Raw genomic sequence first — 19,832 nt, 5'->3', positions numbered from 1 at the left:
TTAAATAAAAACAGAATTTGTTTATAGTCCAGACTATAAACGATTCTTGAGTCCAGAATATAGACTATTCCATAGTTCAGACTATAGACTATTCTATAGTTCAGACCATATACTATTCTATAGTCCAGGCTATAAACAATTCTATAGTCCAGACTTTTAGACTATTCTATAGTCCAGACTATAAACAATTGTATAGTCCAGACTTTAGACTATTCTATAGTCTAGACTTTAGACTATTCTATAGTCCAGACTATTGACTATTCTATTGTCCAGACTATAGACTATTCTATAGTCCAGACTTTAGACTATTCTATAGTCCAGACTATTGACTATTCTATAGTCCAGACTATAGACTATTCTATAGTACAGACTATTGACTATTCTATAGTCCACACTATTGACTATTCTATAGTCCAGACTATAGACTATTCTATAGTCCAGAATATAGACTATTCTATAGTCCAGACTATTGACTATTCTATAGTCCAGACTATTGACTATTCTATAGTCCAGACTATTGACTATTCTATAGTCCAGACTATTGACTATTCTATAGTCCAGACTATTGACTATTCTATAGTCCAGACTATTGACCATTCTATAGTCCAGACTATAGACTATTCTATAGCTCAGACTATAGACTATTCTATAGTCCAGAATATTGCCTATTCTATAGTCCAGACTATTGACTATTCTATAGTTTAGACTATTGAATATTCTATAGTCCAGACTATAGACTATTCTATAGTCCAGATAATAGACTATTCTATAGTCCAGACTATAGACTATTCTATAGACTATTCTATAGTCCAGACTATTGACTATTATATAGTCCAGACTATTGACTATTCTATAGTCCAGACTATAGACCATTCTATAGTCCAGACTTTAGACCATTCTATAGTCCAGACTATAGACCATTCTATAGTCCAGACTATATATTATTTTATTAAAATTCTATTTTGGCGATAATATATATTAAGTGATATTTTAGTGACGGATCTTCGAATCGAAATGTAGAATAGCCCAGACAACAGACTATTCTATAATCCAGACTATATATGCAATCGTACAATGTAACAGTCCGCAATATTTTAAGTATTTTTCCCATAAATCTGACATCTTGAAGTGTTTGATTTTTGCAAATTGTAATGAGATTTAAAATATTTTGTGGGATAATCAAGATCATATTAGGATTTTCCCTCATTTAAACTATTAATCCACATCTTTTAAATTATATATCTAAATCATCGTAGTATTCTTGTTCTTAAGTTTATTACAGAAATATAGTTCTGAAATAAATGCTGAAAGATTTGCCTACATAAATCTGTCGACAATATGCATTTTATTAGCATGTGTGTGCAATTTTACCTGAAATTCTGGAGAAAAATAAAAAGGATTTTCAAATTAACTTTTAATGCAGCCGTTAGAAAAGAATTTTTGTTACCTAAAAGCGCATATCAATTTGAAGAAATTCCCAATAAATCATAAAACATTTAGGGAAATAGACAGATTTAGTAAGCGTACCTAAATTTTGTTTGCAACAACGATTTTGTAGTATAAAAGACTAAAAAATTTCGAAATTATCATACACAACCAAAACGTGCTTAGCACAGCAAACAGCTAAAAAATTTGCTCAAATTGCAATTAAATATTTTTTCCTTTTGAAAATGGCACCACAAGATAAAGTTGAATTTGTTATTTTAAAATTAACCTTTTTGCCTTTTATGTAAGCAAACACTTTTTATTAAAATACATTGTGAATTAGTTAATTAATAAACATTTATTTTACATACCACAGCCATCCTCAATATCCTAGAATTACATTGACCCGCAAGAAGCATTCTCCTAGCGGCTCCATGACTCAAGTTCGTGATTGGGTAAGTTTTACCAAGAGTGTTCAATATAAATTTTTTACTTATAAACGTTTCATTTTTTAGTTTGATCGCATAATGTCTAGAGAGAAATCAAAAATACCCTCCAATATAAGCGTGCGCTACTGTGAGTGGAACATAACATCGGGCAATGCTAATTTATTTACCATTAACGGTTACCGTTTCGATAAGATTCTTTTAATATTGGGTGAAGAAGCCATACATTGGGTGTACTATCAGAATATGCCTTTGCATAGACGTATTGAAGGTTGTGGTCGTTTGTCGGTAAACTATTGCGGCTGTTGCCTCAATAATCAATATTTGAAAATTATGGAAACAGTTAAGGGCTGCCTAATGAAACAGGGCGGACGTAATTAAATCTTAATGACTTCTAAAATCTTTAAAATTCAACGTATAACGTAGTCTCTAAGTTAGTGTGATAAAATATATACATTTTGGTAATACTTTTTCTATTAATTACATAAATAATTAAATAAACTAAGCAATCATATATGATTAAAAAAAATGTTTTTGTTTCAATTCATTTACTAAATACCTTCTTAAATTTCAACTGTTTTCTTACTGCGTAATACATCAACAAAATTTTATTTCTCGAGTTGCTGTTGTTGTTTCTTTTCTAGTGGTTATTATTTTTTAATTAAAGTTTGTTTAACAAAATTATTTAATTTAAACATATAGCAGATATTGGTGTTGTAATATATCAAGAATTTATTCTAACCAATGGAAGCGAGAGCCATATTTTGCTGGTGGTTTGGGATAATCTTCGGGCAAACCAGGTGTAGCATCTGGGTAGACTTTCTTTTCGGGTTTAGGTGGAGCTGGACGAGCGGAGTTATGAATCTAAAAAGAAAATAAATGAATAATAGTTATAGTTGATAAGATGGAATTTTAAATAAAAAGCTGTTTATCTGTTTTTAAATAAAAAACTGTTTATCTGTTATATGAAATCCATTTTCATCCACGATTCAATATTATACTAAATTCAATTATAGGAAAACTTTTTTACAAAAAAGTATGAGTCGCACTTAATATTGTACCGGATTTTTCGAGTTGTAAAGAGTAACAAAATACCAAAATTGAGTTCCACGTCATTAGTTATAGTTCTGTCCTTATTCAGATCTTCTTGAATTTTTTAGTCCAATTTAGTTTCAGTACTATTCAGTTTAGTTTAGTTTAGTTCTAGTTCAGTTCTAGTTCAGTTCTAGTTCAGTTCTAGTTCAGTTCTAGTTCAGTTCTAGTTCAGTTCTAGTTCAGTTCTAGTTCAGTTTAGTTCTAGATCAGTTCTAGTTCAGTCCAGTTCAGTTCTAGTTCAGTTCTAGTTCAGTTCTAGTACAGTTCTAGTATAGTTCTAGTAAAGTTCTAGTTCAGTTCTAGTTCAGTTCAAGTCCAGTTCTAGTTCAGTTCTAGTTCAGTTCTAGTTCAGTTCTAGTTAAGTTCTAGTTCAGTTCTAGTTCAGTTCTAGTTCAGTTCTAGTTCAGTTCTAGTTCAGTTCTAGTTCAGTTCTAGTTCAGTTCTAATTCAGTTCTAGTTCAGTTCTAGTTCAGTTCTAGTTCAGTTCTAGTTCAGTTCTAGTTCTGTTCTAGTTCAGTTTTAGTTCAGTTCTAGTTCAGTTCTAGTTCAGTTCTAGTTCAGTTCTAGTTCAGTTCTAGTTCAGTTCTAGTTCAGTTCTAGTTCAGTTCTAGTTCAGTTCTAGTTCAGTTCTAGTTCAGTTCTAGTTCAGTTCTAGTTCAGTTCTAGTTCTAGTTCAGTTTTAGTTCAGTTCTAGTTCAGTTCTAGTTCAGTTCTAGTTCAGTTCTAGTTCAGTTCTAGTTCAGTTCTAGTTCAGTTCTAGTTCAGTTCTAGTTCTAGTTCAGTTCTAGTTCAGTTCTAGTTCAGTTCTAGTTCAGTTCTAGTTCAGTTCTAGTTCAGTTCTAGTTCAGTTCTAGTTCAGTTCTAGTTCAGTTCTAGTTCAGTTCTAGTTCAGTTCTAGTTCAGTTCTAGTTCAGTTCTAGTTCAGTTCTAGTTCAGTTCTAGTTCAGTTCTAGTTCAGTTCTAGTTCAGTTCTAGTTCAGTTCTAGTTCAGTTCTAGTTCAGTTCTAGTTCAGTTCTAGTTGAGTTCTAGTTCAGTTCTAGTTCAGTTTGGTGACTTCATACAAACGGATGTGTTTTTTTTAAAAGCTCTTAAATACGTATTTAAAAGTGCATTAAATATTTATTTAAAATACAAACAAACTGTATATACAATAATTAAAAATTTTGCCGATTTGGCGGATCCGATTTCGTCTCGAAAAATAAAACAAATAAATAAAAATACTTAAAAAATAACTAAATAAAAAACTATTTAAATTAACAAATTAAGAACATTATTACAAAAAATCATATTCATATATTTGAAAACTAATCAACAAGAAAAATTAAGAGTGTCGAAATGAGTCAACCTGTTCTCTGCCACCAGTGTAAAAAAGTAATAAAAACAACAAATTATGTAAAGAGTTTTAATTGTAACATGAACTATCACTTTACATCTTGTTCTCCATTATCAGAGAGCACGTACCTCAGTATGTGTGGTAAGCGAAGAACTTCGTGGAAATGCCAAAATTGCAAGCCGCGCAGCCGATCACCAAACACAATGTATCAAACATTTGTACATGATGATGAAACTAACAAAAAGCAAGCAAGATGTGATGATGAGGTGGAAAATGAACAATAAAAAAATTTAAACAGTCAGTGTCATTGACCCCGACTGAAACAAGAGTATGTTCTCAATCTGATATGGAACAACTTAATGTAGGATTACAAAAAGTAAACAAAGCGATCGTAAAACTCTCTTCGAATGTAAACACACTAAATGCTAAAATATCAGGCCAAATTCAAGACACGCTCACAACAATAACAAATACGATTTCCACATTAGTTAATGAAGTAAAAGATCTGACTGAAAGAGATAAACAAAAAGATATAAAGATCAAGGCTATTGAAACTCGCATGGATAAAATGGAACAACAAATGTTAAGCAAAAATGTTGAAATTAAAAATGTAACCAACAAACAATTATCAGAATATGAAATAATAAAAACAATTGGCAAATCTCTTAATGTAATTATAGAGGAAAGAGATATAAATAGAGCATACCGCACGAAGAGAAGTGACAAAATAATCGTGGAGTTTTCTACACTAAACAAAAAGACTGAGCTTTTGGACAATATTAAGTCATAGATTGGATGCTAATATAATAAACAAGTAGGAAAGTATAGTCGGGCATGGCCGACCATATGATACCCTACACCATGAGTATATTTTTACAATTTTTACTTTTATAAAATTTTTATTTTTTGTAAAGAAACTTTTATGTTGAATATTACCATAATTCCAAAATATTTAAGCCATTTATTGATAAAAAACTAAAATTTCTAAATGAGACTTTATATAGGTCAAATATGGGCCGATCCTCGGTAAATTTGGGAAAAGGATATATTTCTAAATAACAGTTAGTTTTGTTGAGTTTCATTGCGATACAAATGGTTACAAGTCAATTTTAGACGTTTAAGTCATTTTTTGAATGGGGGTTTGTATGGGGTCTAGGGTCAAATAAAGGCCGATCCTTACGAAAATCTGCAGTATGATTTATACTTATATAAAACTTATTTGTGCCAATTTTTAGAGAGATAGCAGAATATTTGACGTAATTATAGCATAAAAAGTTCAAATCGGGAGTTACGGTTGTTAGGGGGCTAGGTGAAATAATGGACCGATTTCAACCATTTTCAATAGGCTTCGTCCATGTGCCAAAAAACATGCTTGGTCCAAATTTCATCAAATTATCTTGAAAATTGCGGCCTGTACCTTGCGCACAAGGTTTACATGGACAGCCAGCCAGCCAGCCGGACAGACGGGCGGACGGACGGACGGACATGTCTACTTTAAGGTGGGTATTGGACCAATATTTTTGTATGTTACAAACATCAGCACAAACGTATAATACCCTCCCCACTATAGTGGTGTAGGGTATAATGAAAAGGGGAATAATAAATACATATACATTAATGATGAACTGACTTTTAGCAATCGCCGACTCTTATGGTTAGCTAAAACTAAAGCAAAAGAAGAAAACTGAAAATTTGTCTGGGTAAAACATGGTAATATCTTCGCCCGTAAAAATGAAAAATCCCCTCTATTTGTCATCAACAATTCTACAGATATAGAAAATATTAATAACATTATTTAAATGTAAACTTTATTACTTTCTTTATTGTCTTATCATATCTTTTCTAAAATTTTAATATGAAAATGAATCCGAATACTGTGAATCAATCAATAAATCATTTAAACCAAATAAACACTGAAATTTTAAGTTATCCCAATACACTAATATATATGAATATTCGTTCACTAAGGTTAAATTTTGCAAATTTTCTCGCAACAATTAATAGTATAATACACAAAATTAAATTCATTGTACTTGTCGAAACAAATATCACTGACAATGAAAATAGTTTTTATAACATAAATGGTTTTAATTCCATATTTTTTAATAGAGAAGGAAGAGGTGGTGGAATCGCAGTCTATATTGCCGAAAGTTTAACATTTACACGAGTATCAATAAACACTAATTCCTTTGAACTAATTCAAGTTGATGTAAATATTGACAAAAATATACTTTCCCTCCTCTCCGTGTATCGTCCACCACATGAAAGAATTCCATGTTTATTAACGAACTTGATACCATTATCAACAATATTAAGAGAAAACAAGAAATTTAACTTGTTGGAGATGTAAACATCGATATTTTAAGAGAAAACAACACAACAACAACATACTTAAATATGATGACATGCAATGGTCTACAATGTATGGTGAGTGTGTGCACAAGGGAAGATGTAAAAAAAGTACAAAAACATGCATTGATCATGTATTCCTAAAAACAAATAAGACAACAACAAGCGCACAGGCAATGATAATAACAACTAATATTTCTGACCACTACATGATTTTTTTTTCTGTATATGATAAAGATACAAAACAGGATACGGAAAAAACATCTAACCAGGGTATGCAATTCATCAAAATCAACAAATATTGACAATTTTATAGTCAACAATATTAAAAATAAAGACTTAAATAACATTTCTAACAAATTTGCGACAAACTTTCAAGAAAACGTTAGAAAAATAATTCATAACTGTGATTTAAAAACAATAAACAATCCTTGTAATTATCTTAAAAATTCAATATTCTTGGAAGATACAAACGAAGAAGAAATCTACAATATCTTAAAATCAAACGGTAGTTACCTAACACCAATTATAACTAAATTTGTTAACTTGAGCTTGGAACACGCAATAGTTCCTGAAATATAAAAGTGAGACCAATATATAAAAGTGGAAATCAGTTAGATGTCAACAATTACAGACCTATTTCTATTCTATCAATAATTGAAAGTTATTAACAATAATCAATATGGCTTCCAAAAGGGGAAGAATATCAATAAACTTCTAGGAAACTTCTCAAGCTATATTAACAGTTGCTTAAGTAAAAACATGCATGTGCTAGCATTATTCATCGATTTTAGCAAGGCATTCGATACCCTTTCCCACAATAAAATGATAATAATCCTAGAAAAGATTGGTATAAGAGGAAACTTTTTAAATTGGTTCAAAGACTATTTACAGCATAGATCTTACTTGGTTAAAATTAATAATAATCTTAGTAACAAAATACCCTATGATTGCGGAGTTCCGCAAGGATCCAAAATTGGACCCATTTTATATATAATTTATGCAAATGAGTTAATGAACTGCCTTAAAAAAGACAAAACTTTTGCATATGCAGATGATACTGCAATAGTAGTTGCTGATAATAACCTGCAGAATGCTACAACAATAATGCAAAATCAACTAAACATTGCTACCAAATGGTGTCACGACTATGGACTCATTATTAATGCTAATAAAACTAAAGTTATGTACATAAAGCCACGACATATAGAAAATTCCGTTATAAAATTAAAATATCAAAGTATAGATTGTCTACATACTAACACTCCAAACTTGAATACTAACGATTCCTGCTCAACAATTATTGAAAATGTAGAAATATACAAATATCTGGGGGTATATGTTGATAGTAGCTTCAAGTGGAAAGTACACATTAAAGAATTACAAAAAAAACTAAAAAAGTCATCGTATATGCTCTTTCACCTAAGCAACTGTGCAACCTACGAAGTTTTACGCCAAGCTTACTTCTCCTTAGCAGAATCATATATTCGGCATGGAATAACTGCATGGGGCAATGCTAAATACTCAAGCACCCTACAAATAACTCAAAACCAACTTCTGAAAATATTATGGAGAAAGTGCAAAAACAAATTAACTATAACCAATGTAAACAACAATGTCCAACAAAATAGCAACATATCCGTTGAAACAAACAGCAACAACCACCAAACATTCAACACAGGCCAAACTATACATAATATTGAACCAAATATCCACCAGCATTCTGAACACAATGTAGGAAACATAAATACCAATAGCACAAACATAAATCGTAACAATATAAATCACCCAGTAAACCAAAACAACCATAATCCAACAAACATATATCCACGAAATCTCGCCAAAAACCTAAACGTCCTCAATGTAAAAATTATTTTCTTCTCAACCATCTGTAAAGAGTTTCACACCAACAGCAACTATTTACAAATAATTGACCATAATCACAATATCAGGAACAGAGCGCAAGGAAGATTCAAAGTCCACCGATTTTCAAATGAATACGGTAGAAGTACACTTCCAGTTATATTACCAACAACTATGAACCAAATCCCTACTAATATAATCAATGAAACTAATACTAAGAAAAGAAACAAACTTATTAAAAATCATTTTATAAATTCTTAATAACAAATCCATGAAATTTTTACACTATCAACTTTATGTAATATAATATGAATTAGATAAAAAAACGAAAATTGTTAAATGATCAATGTACTAACTGAACTCATTTCATTTCCCCTGCAGTCAAGCTTATAGCTTTGCGGGTGTAGTTTAAGTAATTTTTGTTAAATTAAAATAAGTTTTTTTTGTAAAATCTGAAAAAAGTTCTAGTTCAGTTCTAGTTCAGATCTAGATCAGTTCTAGTTCAGTTCTAGTTCAGTTCTAGTTCAGTTCTAGTTCAGTTCTAGTTCAGTTCTAGTTCAGTTCTAGTTCAGTTCTAGTTCAATTCTAGTTCAGTTCTAGTTCAGTTCTAGTTCAGTTCTAGTTCAGTTCTAGTTAAGTTCTAGTTCAGTTCTAGTTCAGTTCTAGTTCAGTTCTAGTTCAGTTCTAGTTCAGTTCTAGTTCAGTTCTAGTTCAGTTCTAGTTCAGTTCTAGTTCAGTTCTAGTTCAGTTCTAGTTCAGTTCTAGTTCAGTTCTAGTTCTGTTCTAGTTCAGTTCTAGTTCAATTCTAGTTGTTCTAGTTCAGTCCTAGTTCAGTTCTAGTTCAGTTCTAGTTCAGTTCTAGTTAAGTTCTAGTTCAGTTCTAGTTCAGTTCTAGTTCAGTTCTAGTTCAGTTCTAGTTCAGTTCTAGTTCTGTTCTAGTTAAGTTCTAATTCAGTTCTAGTTCTGTTCTAGTTAAGTTCTAGTTCAGTTCTAGTTCAGTTCTAGTTCAGTTCTAGTTCAGTTCTAGTTCAGTTCTAGTTCAGTCTAGTTCAGTCTAGTTCAGTCTAGTTCAGTTCTAGTTCAGTTCTAGTTCAGTTCTAGTTCAGTTCTAGTTCAGATCTAGATCAGTTCTAGTTCAGTTCTAGTTCAGTTCTAGTTCAGTTCTAGTTCAGTTCTAGTTCAGTTCTAGTTCAGTTCTAGTTCAGTTCTAGTTCAGTTCTAGTTCAGTTCTAGTTCAGTTCTAGTCCAGTTCTAGTTCAGTTCTAGTTTCAGTTCCAGTTTAGTTCAGACAGTACAGTTCTAGTTCAGTTTTAGTTCAGTTCGATTAAAAACCATTGACTAAAAAACTCACCTTAGCTCTAGAGAAATAACCATAATCTGGGCGATCAATATCCAAAGTATCCTTAACACACTTATCAAACACACCTTGTGTTTTGCGGCAGCTAAAAAATTAAATAAGCCAATTTTAAATATAAGATGTTAATTTAAAATACCAAAGGAACTTACTGGCTAAACGACATGGTACCACTTGATTTATCTAAACAAGTAGCATATTGCATGAATTCTTCATGGCAGCTTTTCTTAACTTTACGGAAAAAATCCATGGCACAGCTGGTCACAGCCTTACCTTCATTTAAACAGGCTCTTGGATCATCTAATTCTTGGCGACATAACATGAATTCCTGTTCGAAAAAAAAACATAAACAAACATTTTATATGAAAAGCTGTCAAAACATATTGAGGTTAGGTCTTTACGAGACACCAAAAATTATATAACCTGATTTTAAGGCTAAAATCCTTATAAATTCCTAAATAAACTCTTGTTTAAGACTAGAAACATAATTATGTAACTAGCATGTATCGAAAAATACTTACATTATTCTGAAATTCGCAAGCTTTGCCCAAATGAAAGGCTCCGGCACGTAAAGCTGCGGTAGACAAATTCAATTCTTGAACCGTCAATTCCTCCTCTGTGGGCAGCTTTATATCGTTGGTGACCACCATGTTTGGGCTTAACACAAGCTTTTAATAACTATGGGAATGAAAAATAAACTAAATATTAGATACTTAAATGTAAATTAACAGAATTTCCTTGATTTTACCAAGAAGGTGCCAAGAAAAAATTGTTAAGTGCTTGTTCTTACCAGCTGAACTAGAAAAACAGCTGTAGATTTTTTTATTAGAAATGTCATAACATCAGCCTGACCAGGGTACACTAAATAGGTATATGCATCACTACAACAATACAAAAACAACATGTATTTTCTTTTTGTAAATGTATGAGCTCAATGTCAAAATAAATTAAAATATTTTTTGATGTTTGTCTTTTAAAAAATTCTTAATTTTTTTTCAAAAAACATGCAGTTATTTTAAATGGAATTTTAAGGGATATGCATGTTTATATACTTATATTAAGGTGGATGCTATTGGTAAATGTTACAGAGGAATTGGCAGAGGACCTGACAAAAGCAAGATTTTGGAATAACCTGATTTGTGCCACGAAATTTGTATCTTTAGCTACAAAAGTTTGGCAAACGAAAGTGGGCGAAAACGGGCGCAATACTAAAGATTGTTGATATCTGAATTGACCTGATTTGTGCCAATAAAGTTGTGTTGTGGCTATCAAAGTGTGGCTAAAGACAACAGCCTTCTCAACGTGCGCAATACGGGGGATAGTTGATATCTGGAATGACCTGATTTGTGCCATTAAAGTTCTATTCTAAACGGATGAAGTTTGGCTAAAGACAGCGGACCTCAGAAAGGGCGCAATGCGGAAGATGGTTGAAATGTATTTTTTGTGCAAACAATATTACTTTTTTACAAACTAAACATTTTAATTTTTTTATTATTAAAATTTTATTTTGTTTCAAATAAACAAAAACATATTTTGACAGAGAAGGTATGCAAATAGGAAAACAAAAAAATTATCAGCTGTTCGATTTCATATACCTGTTTAGTGTACACTGCTTTTTATTAAAGTTATTTGGCATTTAAAATAATAAAAAATTGGATATGTTTTGGTTGGTAAATTTTATTTTAAATATGTATTGCAATTTGAACGTTGTGAAATATTGTAATCTGGTAATATAGTACTATTTTAATTTCTGGCATCTCTAACAGCTGTTACATTTAAAATGTAAACATTGCTGTTTTATTTTTCCCTCCCAGTGTTAAATAACTGCCCAAATATCTCAGGAATTATGACAGAAAAGGATATTAATGCCAATGATAACCAAACTGCATTAAAAGATGAATGGGCGGTATGTTGTAAGAAATAAATAGACTTTAAAACAATATAATTTATAATACTTCTTTTAGATAAGACCCTGCGCGGTATACAAAGACGAATATGATGATTGCACTAGTTTCAAAGCACGATTCCATCAATATTTTATCAATGGACAAAATACAGACTGTACACAATGGCAAACGGATTATAACAATTGTGTAAAATACCGGGATTCGAATGGAAATGATGTAAATGCTGGTGTTGCTGTCATTAAGAGTGAAGAAGAACGACGTTTAAAACGTTTTCATGGTCACTATGCGAATAATGTATGGGAGAAGAGAAAGTCTCCGCCAGAAGATTGGTCAAAACCTTTGCCAGAATGGATGGAAAAGAAAAATGAAAATTCCTACTTGCAATTAAAGCAAATGGAAATGGAAGGAAAAATTCCCGCGCAAGATGAAAAATCTTATTGTTCGATAATGTAGTGAAGCAATATAATAAAATGAATAAAGTTTTTCTACAAAAATACAAACCCACAACAAAATTTATTTATGTTTAACAATGTATATAAAACAATAGCCTCGTAAATCTTTTTAACTTAGGTATAGTACAAAAAGCAAAAACCACCGTAAATTATTATTCAACAGTTTGAGGGTTAAGGCTGTTTAATATAGTACTAGCTGAGGCGGGAGCTCTACCAAGTTTATACAAAACATTTAAATACAAACTTAAGCAGGAACGTCTAAATGAAAATGTCCTAAAAATTAATGAAAATAATATTAAACTCGTATTACAACTAATTTATAATATAAATAATTTACCACAAAGAATATTCAAAATACAATCTACGAAACAGCCACACAAAGTAACCTCTAAAGGAGTTATAATTCTTGTATATACATTTTTGTGCATGATGGGCCATTACACGAGGTCTATCTACTACATCTCCATGCATACGACCAATAGCTCTAACCGTATTCAGATTTCTGTAATTAATATAAATTAATATTTATTTTCAAAAGAATATTCAAGCAAATATATACCGAACAACAAATAACATATTGCGGGGCATTTCCTTTAAAGTGGACATTATCAATTCGAAATTTTGTTGTGCAATCTTTTGCATGTACTTAATATCATCTTCATTTAATTTGGTTTTAATCGTGCCACCATGTATACGTATAGGTTGTTGAAACAAAACTTCAGCAAATTTCATATGATCTTTTATACCCAATTTTTGGGCCGCCTTTGCCATAGCCTTTTCATCACGTAAAACGGTAGCTTCCCAGAATTCACATAAAGGTGCCCTAACATTGGCGGGCAATTCCTCGTATAAACCATGATCTAGGAGTACAATTTCAGCTTTACCAGTTTTACCACTTTTACGCACAAAAACTATGAATATGAATTTAAAAGTTATATTATATTCGTTTTGTTTTCAATTTAATTTACTATTTGGCACTTACTATTACTGGCATGTGGATCAGCATGCACAAAGCCAGAACTGAATATTTGCTCGGCAAACATTTGAAATAGTTTCTTATCAACATCTTTTAGATTTAAATTATTGTCTTTAAGTTTGTCCACATCACCAATTTTGATACCATCAATCCATTCTAATGTTAAAACCCTCTATAATAAATTATGCTAAATTTCTGATCATTTTAATAGCACCCCAACTTACCGTTCTTGTCTCCGGCCAATAGACTTTTGGTATATGAACAAATTGAAATTGTTTCAAGTCATTGGCACATCTTTCCAAGTTTTTACCCTCGTTAATGAAATTTAATTCTTGCACCAAGTTTTTTCGTACATCTCGCAATATCCAACCAAAATTATAACTTTTAAAAAAGAATTCTATAACATCATGTAATAGGATAATGGTGCCCAAATCGCTAACAAAACGTTTTTGTAAATCACCATATTGGACCTGAAATTTGCAGCAAAAGTAAAGATAATACAATTCTTTTTTAATATTTGCCTTTTTTTACCTTTACAGCCACATCTTGACCATTTTTATGCTTGGCTTTAAAAACCTGAGCAATACTTGCCGCTGCCTTGGGTGTGTAATCGAACTCCGAATAAAAATATTCTGGCTCATGACCAAAATCTTCTTTAAAAACTTTCAAAACATCTTCCTTGCTGGTGGGCAAACATTTATCTTGCAGTTTCATCAAGGTACTTGTATATTCTTTAGGCAATATGTGATTTATGGCAGCAAATCCCTGACCAACTTTAATATAAAGGCCACCATTTAATAGACAAGTTTCTAGTAAACGATTAGCACTTCTTTGATGTACTTCTTTAATATTGACATCATAATTAGGATCGCTTTCATCCAATAGTAAATAGTCGAAAGCTATAAGAGAAGCAGTCTTAACGGAACGCATAAAACGTATGGAAGCCCCTGAGTAGGTAAAATCATTGATCAAACCATCATATGCTATAAAGCCAGTAAAAGCTGTCACAAAAGTGATTGGTACTAAAGGTACGCGTCTAGGTTTGGCGGCATTATCATAATGATTACGTGGTTGGCGTTTAAATGTTCTTGTTGTAAAACGGTAAACACGATTTAATGATTGTAGCTTACCATTAGTCGATAGATTTAACTAGAAAATAAATTTTAAATTTATTAATTTATATTATAATTCATTATATAAGAAGCAGTTCCTACACAAACTCACTTTGCTTAAAATCATATTATGTTTTTTTAATTAATAAAATTTTTAAATTAACATAAAGAACTTCAACAATTAATAAAAAATAATCACTTTTTAATAATACATAGTTAATTGTTAATTATTTAGTTTTTTTCCTTGTTATTTATCACAAAAATCATCAAAACAACAACAATTACTTACAACAGCTGTAGTATAACAGTTTCGCAAATGTAAACAAAAGACAGCTGTCTTATCTAAACGATTACTTGCCAAACTATTAGTGATGTGAGAAAAAGTGTTCGAAAGAAAATTTGTTGTAAAAAAAATAAAAAGTGTCTGTATTGTTATTTGTTTATAATAATTTGTGTTAAAATCAAAACACATTAACAAGTTTTGTTTTAATTTAATAGTTTATTAGTAATATAAGTAAATCATAACTATGCTAAAAACATTAAATTTGCCACGATTCAAACAAAATGTTTTATGTAAATCATGCAGCATAATGTAAGTTATCAAATGGGAATATTACATTCCTCCCAGTTTTCATAAATATTTACATTACATAACCTTAAAATGGCAATGGTATGGACCATGGTCAAGGTTAGAAGGAAATGTAATTATTATGTATTATAATAATTGCTAATAAAGTGTACTATAACATTTTTCATTTCAGCATTACACGAGACTATAACTCCAGGCAGAGTTTGTTTACTTTTGGTAATATTACCAACAAAAATCGTGGCTATTATAAGAAGGAACTAATTGGGTGAGTGGAAAATGAAATAAATGGCATTAACAAATAACATTCAGAAATTAGTTCATCCAATTGTAATTCTTATTGTTTGTCCAATGGCTGAACATGTTTAAGACGTCATCAAATTGTGTTACGTACCTGATTTTGATGCCTTTACTCTAAATAAACATGATCAAAGGTCTATAAGCAAAAAATTCTGCATTGCTAAGGAAAAGGAAACAGTTTAATTATGTATAATGGACACACACGGTAGGGCTGAATGTAAACACTGACATTTGGCTTTTCAAAAGAAAGACAAACATTTCTGATTAGGTTGCAATTTAGTCGAGTACATCGCACCCTGCTTTCTTGGCAAGACGGAACTAGAACAGAACTGGAGCAGAATTAGAACAGAACTCGAACAAAACTAGATCAGAACTAGAACAGAAATAGAATCGAACTAGAACATAACAGAAGTAGAACAGAACTGGAACTGGAACTGAACTAGAACGAGAACAGAACTAGAACAGAAATAAAACAACTAGAAAAGCACTAGAACCGAACTAGAACAGATCTAGAAAACATCTAGAATAGAACTAGAAGGGAACTAAACAGAAGTAGAACAGAACTAAACAGAACTAGAACAGAACTTGAACAGAATTACAACAGAACTAGAACAGAACTAGAACAGAACTAGAACAGAACTAGAACAGAACTAGAACAGAACCAGAACAGAACTAGAACAGAACTAGAAAAGAACTAGAACAGAACTAGAATAGAACTAGAACAGAACTAGAACAGAACTAGAACAGAACTAGAACAGAACTAGAACAGAACTAGAAAAGAACTAGAACAGAACTAGAACAGAACTGAACTAGAACTGAACTAGAACTGAACTAGAACTGCACTAGAACTGAACTAGAACTAGAACTGAACTAGAACTGAACTAGAACTGAACTAGAACTGAACTAGAACTGAACTAGAACTAAACTAGAACAGAACTAGAACAGAACTAGAAAAGAACTAGAACAGAACTAGAACAGAACTAGAAAATAAATAGAAAATAACTAGAACAGAATATGAGCAGAATCACATCAAATGTGATTCCTAATCTATAGCCTTGTCCATGCTTTATAGTCAAGCCTATATAATTGTCCACTGTTTATTCTATTTGTCTAGTCTATAGTCTTGTTTATGGTCTATAATCTGGTCAATAGTCTAGTGTATAATCTGCTATAGTCCAGTTTATAGTCCAGTCTATACTTTAGTTTACAGTTTAGACTATAATCTAGTTTATAATGTATATTATAGACCAGTCCATTCTAGTCTATTCTAAAGACTAGTTCATAGTCACGTCTATAGTTTAGTCTATAATTTAGTTTATAGTCTAATTTATATAGTTAATTTATAATAACAATTTTATAGTCGAGACTCTAGTCTATATGTAGACATAATTTTTATATTATTTTATTTTGTTTCTTTGAATTTTCAGCTATTCAATGGATGAAATGTACTCCGTAGTCTCCGATGTTAAAAACTATTATAAATTCGTGCCATATGTGAAAAAATCCCATGTCCATAGTGAACATTCGAATGGTTTTAAAGCGGATCTTATTGTAGGCTTTCCACCACTTAACGAAATCTATACTTCAAATGTAACATTAAAATATCCCAATTTAGTAACGTCCGAATGCAAAGATGGACGTCTTTTTAATTACTTACTAAACGAATGGCGTTTTAGTCCTGGTCTAAAAGATATACCACAATCTTGTGTATTGGATTTTAAAGTTTCATTCGAATTTAAATCTTTACTGCATAGCAATATAGCAAATTTATTCTTTGATTTAATATGTGATCAAATGGAAAATGCTTTTATAACAGAGGCTAAAAAACGTTTTGGAGATGCTTCAATTAAATCACACATTTTAACTTCAAGACGATCCTGACCTTAAAAGAATTTTGTTAGTTTTAAAAGTTTAGTTTGAATAGAAGTATTCACTAACAATTTTTTTTATTAATTAAGAATTAAAGAATTAAAATAATTTGTTTATTACTGTAACGAGATATAGTGTTGTTTTTTAATATTTTTTTGTTTTGATTCTTAAGTTAAATAATAATATTTTTTTTTAATTTTATATGTTTTTATAAATATACAAATTAAAACCGCCGCAATTTTCTTTTTCTAATAAAAAAAAACTATAAATAAATCATGACCAAAGACTGTACAAGAGAGTTTTTTTAATTTATAAAAAATAAATTGTAAATAACTGCTGTTTAACCAAATAAAAATAAATTTTAAATAAAATAAATAAATGTGTATTTATTTTTTTTAATTTCAAGCAAATTTAATCAAAAATTTTTTTATAGTTACCTTGATGATTTTTTTAAAAACCACATCAATCCCGCATATATGTAGTTTAACAAAATTCAAACCACATTATTTTAGAGTTTAGAAAATTCGTTATATATAATTAGTTTTTATTTCATTAGTTTTCATTTTCTGTTGGATTTTTCATTTTCTTTATTTTATAATTTCTACAAAAATTATTTTATTGTTCTAAAATTCCTTAATTTTTTCTTCTTTTTATTATAATTAATATTACAATTAATTTAGTTTTATATGTATAATATATGTATTAAAAGATTATTAAATTTTTTTAACGTTAACTACTGAAACGTTTCATTACGTAACTACAATAAAAACTACACAGCATTTAACAACGAATTTAAGTTTTTGTATATTATAAATGTGCTTTAATAAAAAATTTCATAAAAAAATTAAATAAAAATAGAAAAGTTTTAAGCTTTCTATAGTTTAAAAATAAATGTAGAAAATTATTTGATATGAAGAAACAATTTTTTAAATAAATCTTTTGGTTAAAGATTTTAAATAGTTAAAACTACACCATTTTTTGTAATAGATGATATTAATTTGGAACAGTTTGGAACAATGGAACAAATTATTTTGGCCCCTATTCTGCATTTTAATTCGAATCAAAATTTTCTCCGTTTGGCAACTTTGGTATTCTGCATTTCGATTCGACTCTCCGGTACAACTTAGACCTGGTTCACACTGGGAAACTATTGTTGAGAAACTTATGATTATGTGTGTGAGAGAAAGAGATGGTTGATATTTCTTTCTCTTTCTCTTACACACAAAAATCAAAAGTTTCCACAAAAAGTTTCAAGCGGAAAACTAGAGCAAATACCATTAGGAATCCGTTGTTACGCGGATGGCTATAAATTGGGTGATAAAGTGGGGGTTCTATATTGAAAAATCAGAAACAGAAATATACCACCGTTTGTCTTATCATAACACAAGCATCCAGCCAGAAGTTGGAGCAATAACGGAATGGCGGCTCGGGAGAAGTGGCAACGAAAGGGCGAATGTAAAAGCTTTAAAGAGAAGGTTGCTCTAGGTAGTTAACCTAACAAACGCCAACCATTCGACGCAACAAAAGCTGAATTTAAAATAAGAGTAAGAGAAAACTCGTAAGGCCTCTTGGAATAATGAAACGGTTGGTAGATCGTATGAAGTGAACCTGATAAGAACAAACGAGATATCTACTCAAAATGAGCAAGTTTGAAGTTAGTATGATGGTATGTTTTCTGAGCGGACACACAGGATTCCGAATTCAGATCAATGTAGAGCATGTGGAGAGGAAAGTAAAAATATGGAAAACTTTCTTTGCCACTGACAAGCATTTATCGAAGTTAAATCAATATATCTAGGAAGTGATGTTATTTCAGAAATAACATCCCTGACTAACACTGATTGGAAATTCTTAGGAATTACGCCCAGGAAACTGAGTTTCTGAACATCTTTTTCCTGAAAAGGAGTGCACAACATTTCTTCGGATTTGATGCACTATACATCCTCCTATCAACCTACCAACCTACCTAAAAGTTTAGAACATTCCAAAAAGTAAGATTTTCGGTTATCTGTGTTTTCGATATCGTTTTTTTCGGAACGCTTAATTCCTAACGACCAAGAATTGTCAACCCAGACCTCTGACTTTACGCGTGTTTCTGCTACAACATTTCGATGCCTAGCCGATATCAAATATCATCATCTGAAAAAAAGTCTCACTATCATGTTCACTCGATCACGTTTGCGTTAATTCGTCGCTAAGTTCTAATTTATATGTACTTTAGATCAAATGTTCTTAAATTTTTATAAAAGTATCAACTTGCCGTTAACATCTTCTTTAGGAACTAAATCCACTGTGTCAAATTTAATGAGGATCGGTCTACACTGAAGAAGTTGTCCATAATAGTCCCCCTTAGGGTTGTCAAAATTGGTATAATTGTACTTTCGATCTTCAAAAGTAAAAAGGTACACCGATGATCCGTTTTTACAATTTAAACAAGTTGGAAAGTATAGTCGGGCATGGCCGACCATATAATACCCTACACCATGAGTATATTTTTAAAATTTTTACTTTTTATAAAGAAACTTTTATGTTGAATATTTTTCCAAAATATTTAAGCAATTTATTGATAAAAAAAATTAAAATTTCTAAATGAGGCTTTATATAGGTCAAATTGGGCCGATCCTCGGTAAATTTGAGAAAAGGATATATTTTTAAGTAACAGTTAGTTTTGTTGAGTTTCATTACGATACAAATGGTTACAAGTCAATTTTAGACGTTTAAGACATTTTTTGAAGGGGGGTTTGTATGGGGGCTAGGGTCAAAT

At 30.8% G+C, this 19,832-nt stretch overlaps 5 protein-coding genes across 5 annotated transcripts; 3 read left to right on the top strand and 2 right to left on the bottom strand.

Annotated features, from left to right (window-relative positions):
• Positions 1-964: 964 nt before the first annotated feature.
• Positions 965-2,258, top strand: LOC111679227. Its single transcript, XM_023440754.2, has 3 exons — positions 965-1,729; positions 1,802-1,880; positions 1,941-2,258. Exons 1-3 carry the CDS (start codon positions 1,671-1,673, stop codon positions 2,250-2,252), a joined length of 450 nt encoding a protein of 149 aa, XP_023296522.1. The 5' UTR covers positions 965-1,670; the 3' UTR covers positions 2,253-2,258.
• A 239-nt stretch (positions 2,259-2,497) lies between these two features.
• On the bottom strand, positions 2,498-10,718 carry LOC111679202 (NADH dehydrogenase [ubiquinone] 1 alpha subcomplex subunit 8). Its single transcript, XM_023440729.2, has 5 exons — positions 10,615-10,718; positions 10,388-10,544; positions 10,019-10,194; positions 9,864-9,954; positions 2,498-2,735 (listed from the first exon to the last, which is right to left on the bottom strand). Exons 2-5 carry the CDS (start codon positions 10,514-10,516, stop codon positions 2,604-2,606), a joined length of 528 nt encoding a protein of 175 aa, XP_023296497.1. The 5' UTR covers positions 10,517-10,544; positions 10,615-10,718; the 3' UTR covers positions 2,498-2,603.
• A 908-nt stretch (positions 10,719-11,626) lies between these two features.
• On the top strand, positions 11,627-12,273 carry LOC111679183 (UPF0545 protein C22orf39 homolog). Its single transcript, XM_023440704.2, has 2 exons — positions 11,627-11,772; positions 11,831-12,273. The coding sequence occupies exons 1-2, from the start codon at positions 11,713-11,715 to the stop codon at positions 12,224-12,226; spliced, it is 456 nt and encodes a 151-aa protein (XP_023296472.2). The 5' UTR covers positions 11,627-11,712; the 3' UTR covers positions 12,227-12,273.
• Positions 12,268-14,484, bottom strand: LOC111679182 (uncharacterized aarF domain-containing protein kinase 5). The gene is made up of 7 exons (XM_023440703.2): positions 14,426-14,484; positions 13,733-14,350; positions 13,426-13,671; positions 13,208-13,373; positions 12,785-13,136; positions 12,563-12,727; positions 12,268-12,498 (listed from the first exon to the last, which is right to left on the bottom strand). The coding sequence occupies exons 1-7, from the start codon at positions 14,438-14,440 to the stop codon at positions 12,378-12,380; spliced, it is 1,683 nt and encodes a 560-aa protein (XP_023296471.2). The 5' UTR covers positions 14,441-14,484; the 3' UTR covers positions 12,268-12,377.
• Positions 14,485-14,714: 230 nt separating this feature from the next.
• LOC111679215 (coenzyme Q-binding protein COQ10, mitochondrial) lies at positions 14,715-17,192 on the top strand. The gene is made up of 3 exons (XM_023440743.2): positions 14,715-14,905; positions 15,075-15,167; positions 16,627-17,192. Exons 1-3 carry the CDS (start codon positions 14,841-14,843, stop codon positions 17,078-17,080), a joined length of 612 nt encoding a protein of 203 aa, XP_023296511.2. The 5' UTR covers positions 14,715-14,840; the 3' UTR covers positions 17,081-17,192.
• The last annotated feature ends 2,640 nt before the right edge of the window (positions 17,193-19,832 follow it).

Source organism: Lucilia cuprina, chromosome 6 (assembly GCF_022045245.1).
Source record: "Lucilia cuprina isolate Lc7/37 chromosome 6, ASM2204524v1, whole genome shotgun sequence".
Classification (NCBI taxonomy): Eukaryota; Metazoa; Arthropoda; class Insecta; order Diptera; family Calliphoridae; genus Lucilia; species Lucilia cuprina.
This window is presented reverse-complemented; position numbering and strand designations above follow the sequence as displayed.

Coding starts and splice junctions, on each gene's coding strand:
- LOC111679227 (XM_023440754.2), top strand. CDS start 1,671: ATGGCACCACAAGATAAAGTTGAATTTGTTATTTTAAAATTAACCTTT. Junction 1,730..1,801: donor TTAACCTTTTTGCCTTTTAT/GTAAGCAAACAC, acceptor TACATACCACAG/CCATCCTCAATATCCTAGAA. Junction 1,881..1,940: donor TGACTCAAGTTCGTGATTGG/GTAAGTTTTACC, acceptor TTCATTTTTTAG/TTTGATCGCATAATGTCTAG.
- LOC111679202 (XM_023440729.2), bottom strand. CDS start 10,516: ATGGTGGTCACCAACGATATAAAGCTGCCCACAGAGGAGGAATTGACG. Junction 10,195..10,387: donor CTTGCGAATTTCAGAATAAT/GTAAGTATTTTT, acceptor TTTTTCGAACAG/GAATTCATGTTATGTCGCCA. Junction 2,736..9,863: donor GTTATTTCTCTAGAGCTAAG/GTGAGTTTTTTA, acceptor TTTTCTTTTTAG/ATTCATAACTCCGCTCGTCC.
- LOC111679183 (XM_023440704.2), top strand. CDS start 11,713: ATGACAGAAAAGGATATTAATGCCAATGATAACCAAACTGCATTAAAA. Junction 11,773..11,830: donor CATTAAAAGATGAATGGGCG/GTATGTTGTAAG, acceptor TACTTCTTTTAG/ATAAGACCCTGCGCGGTATA.
- LOC111679182 (XM_023440703.2), bottom strand. Junction 13,672..13,732: donor GTCAAGATGTGGCTGTAAAG/GTAAAAAAAGGC, acceptor TGCAAATTTCAG/GTCCAATATGGTGATTTACA. Junction 12,728..12,784: donor AATATGTTATTTGTTGTTCG/GTATATATTTGC, acceptor TATTAATTACAG/AAATCTGAATACGGTTAGAG.
- LOC111679215 (XM_023440743.2), top strand. CDS start 14,841: ATGCTAAAAACATTAAATTTGCCACGATTCAAACAAAATGTTTTATGT. Junction 14,906..15,074: donor TGTAAATCATGCAGCATAAT/GTAAGTTATCAA, acceptor TTTTCATTTCAG/CATTACACGAGACTATAACT. Junction 15,168..16,626: donor TATAAGAAGGAACTAATTGG/GTGAGTGGAAAA, acceptor TTGAATTTTCAG/CTATTCAATGGATGAAATGT.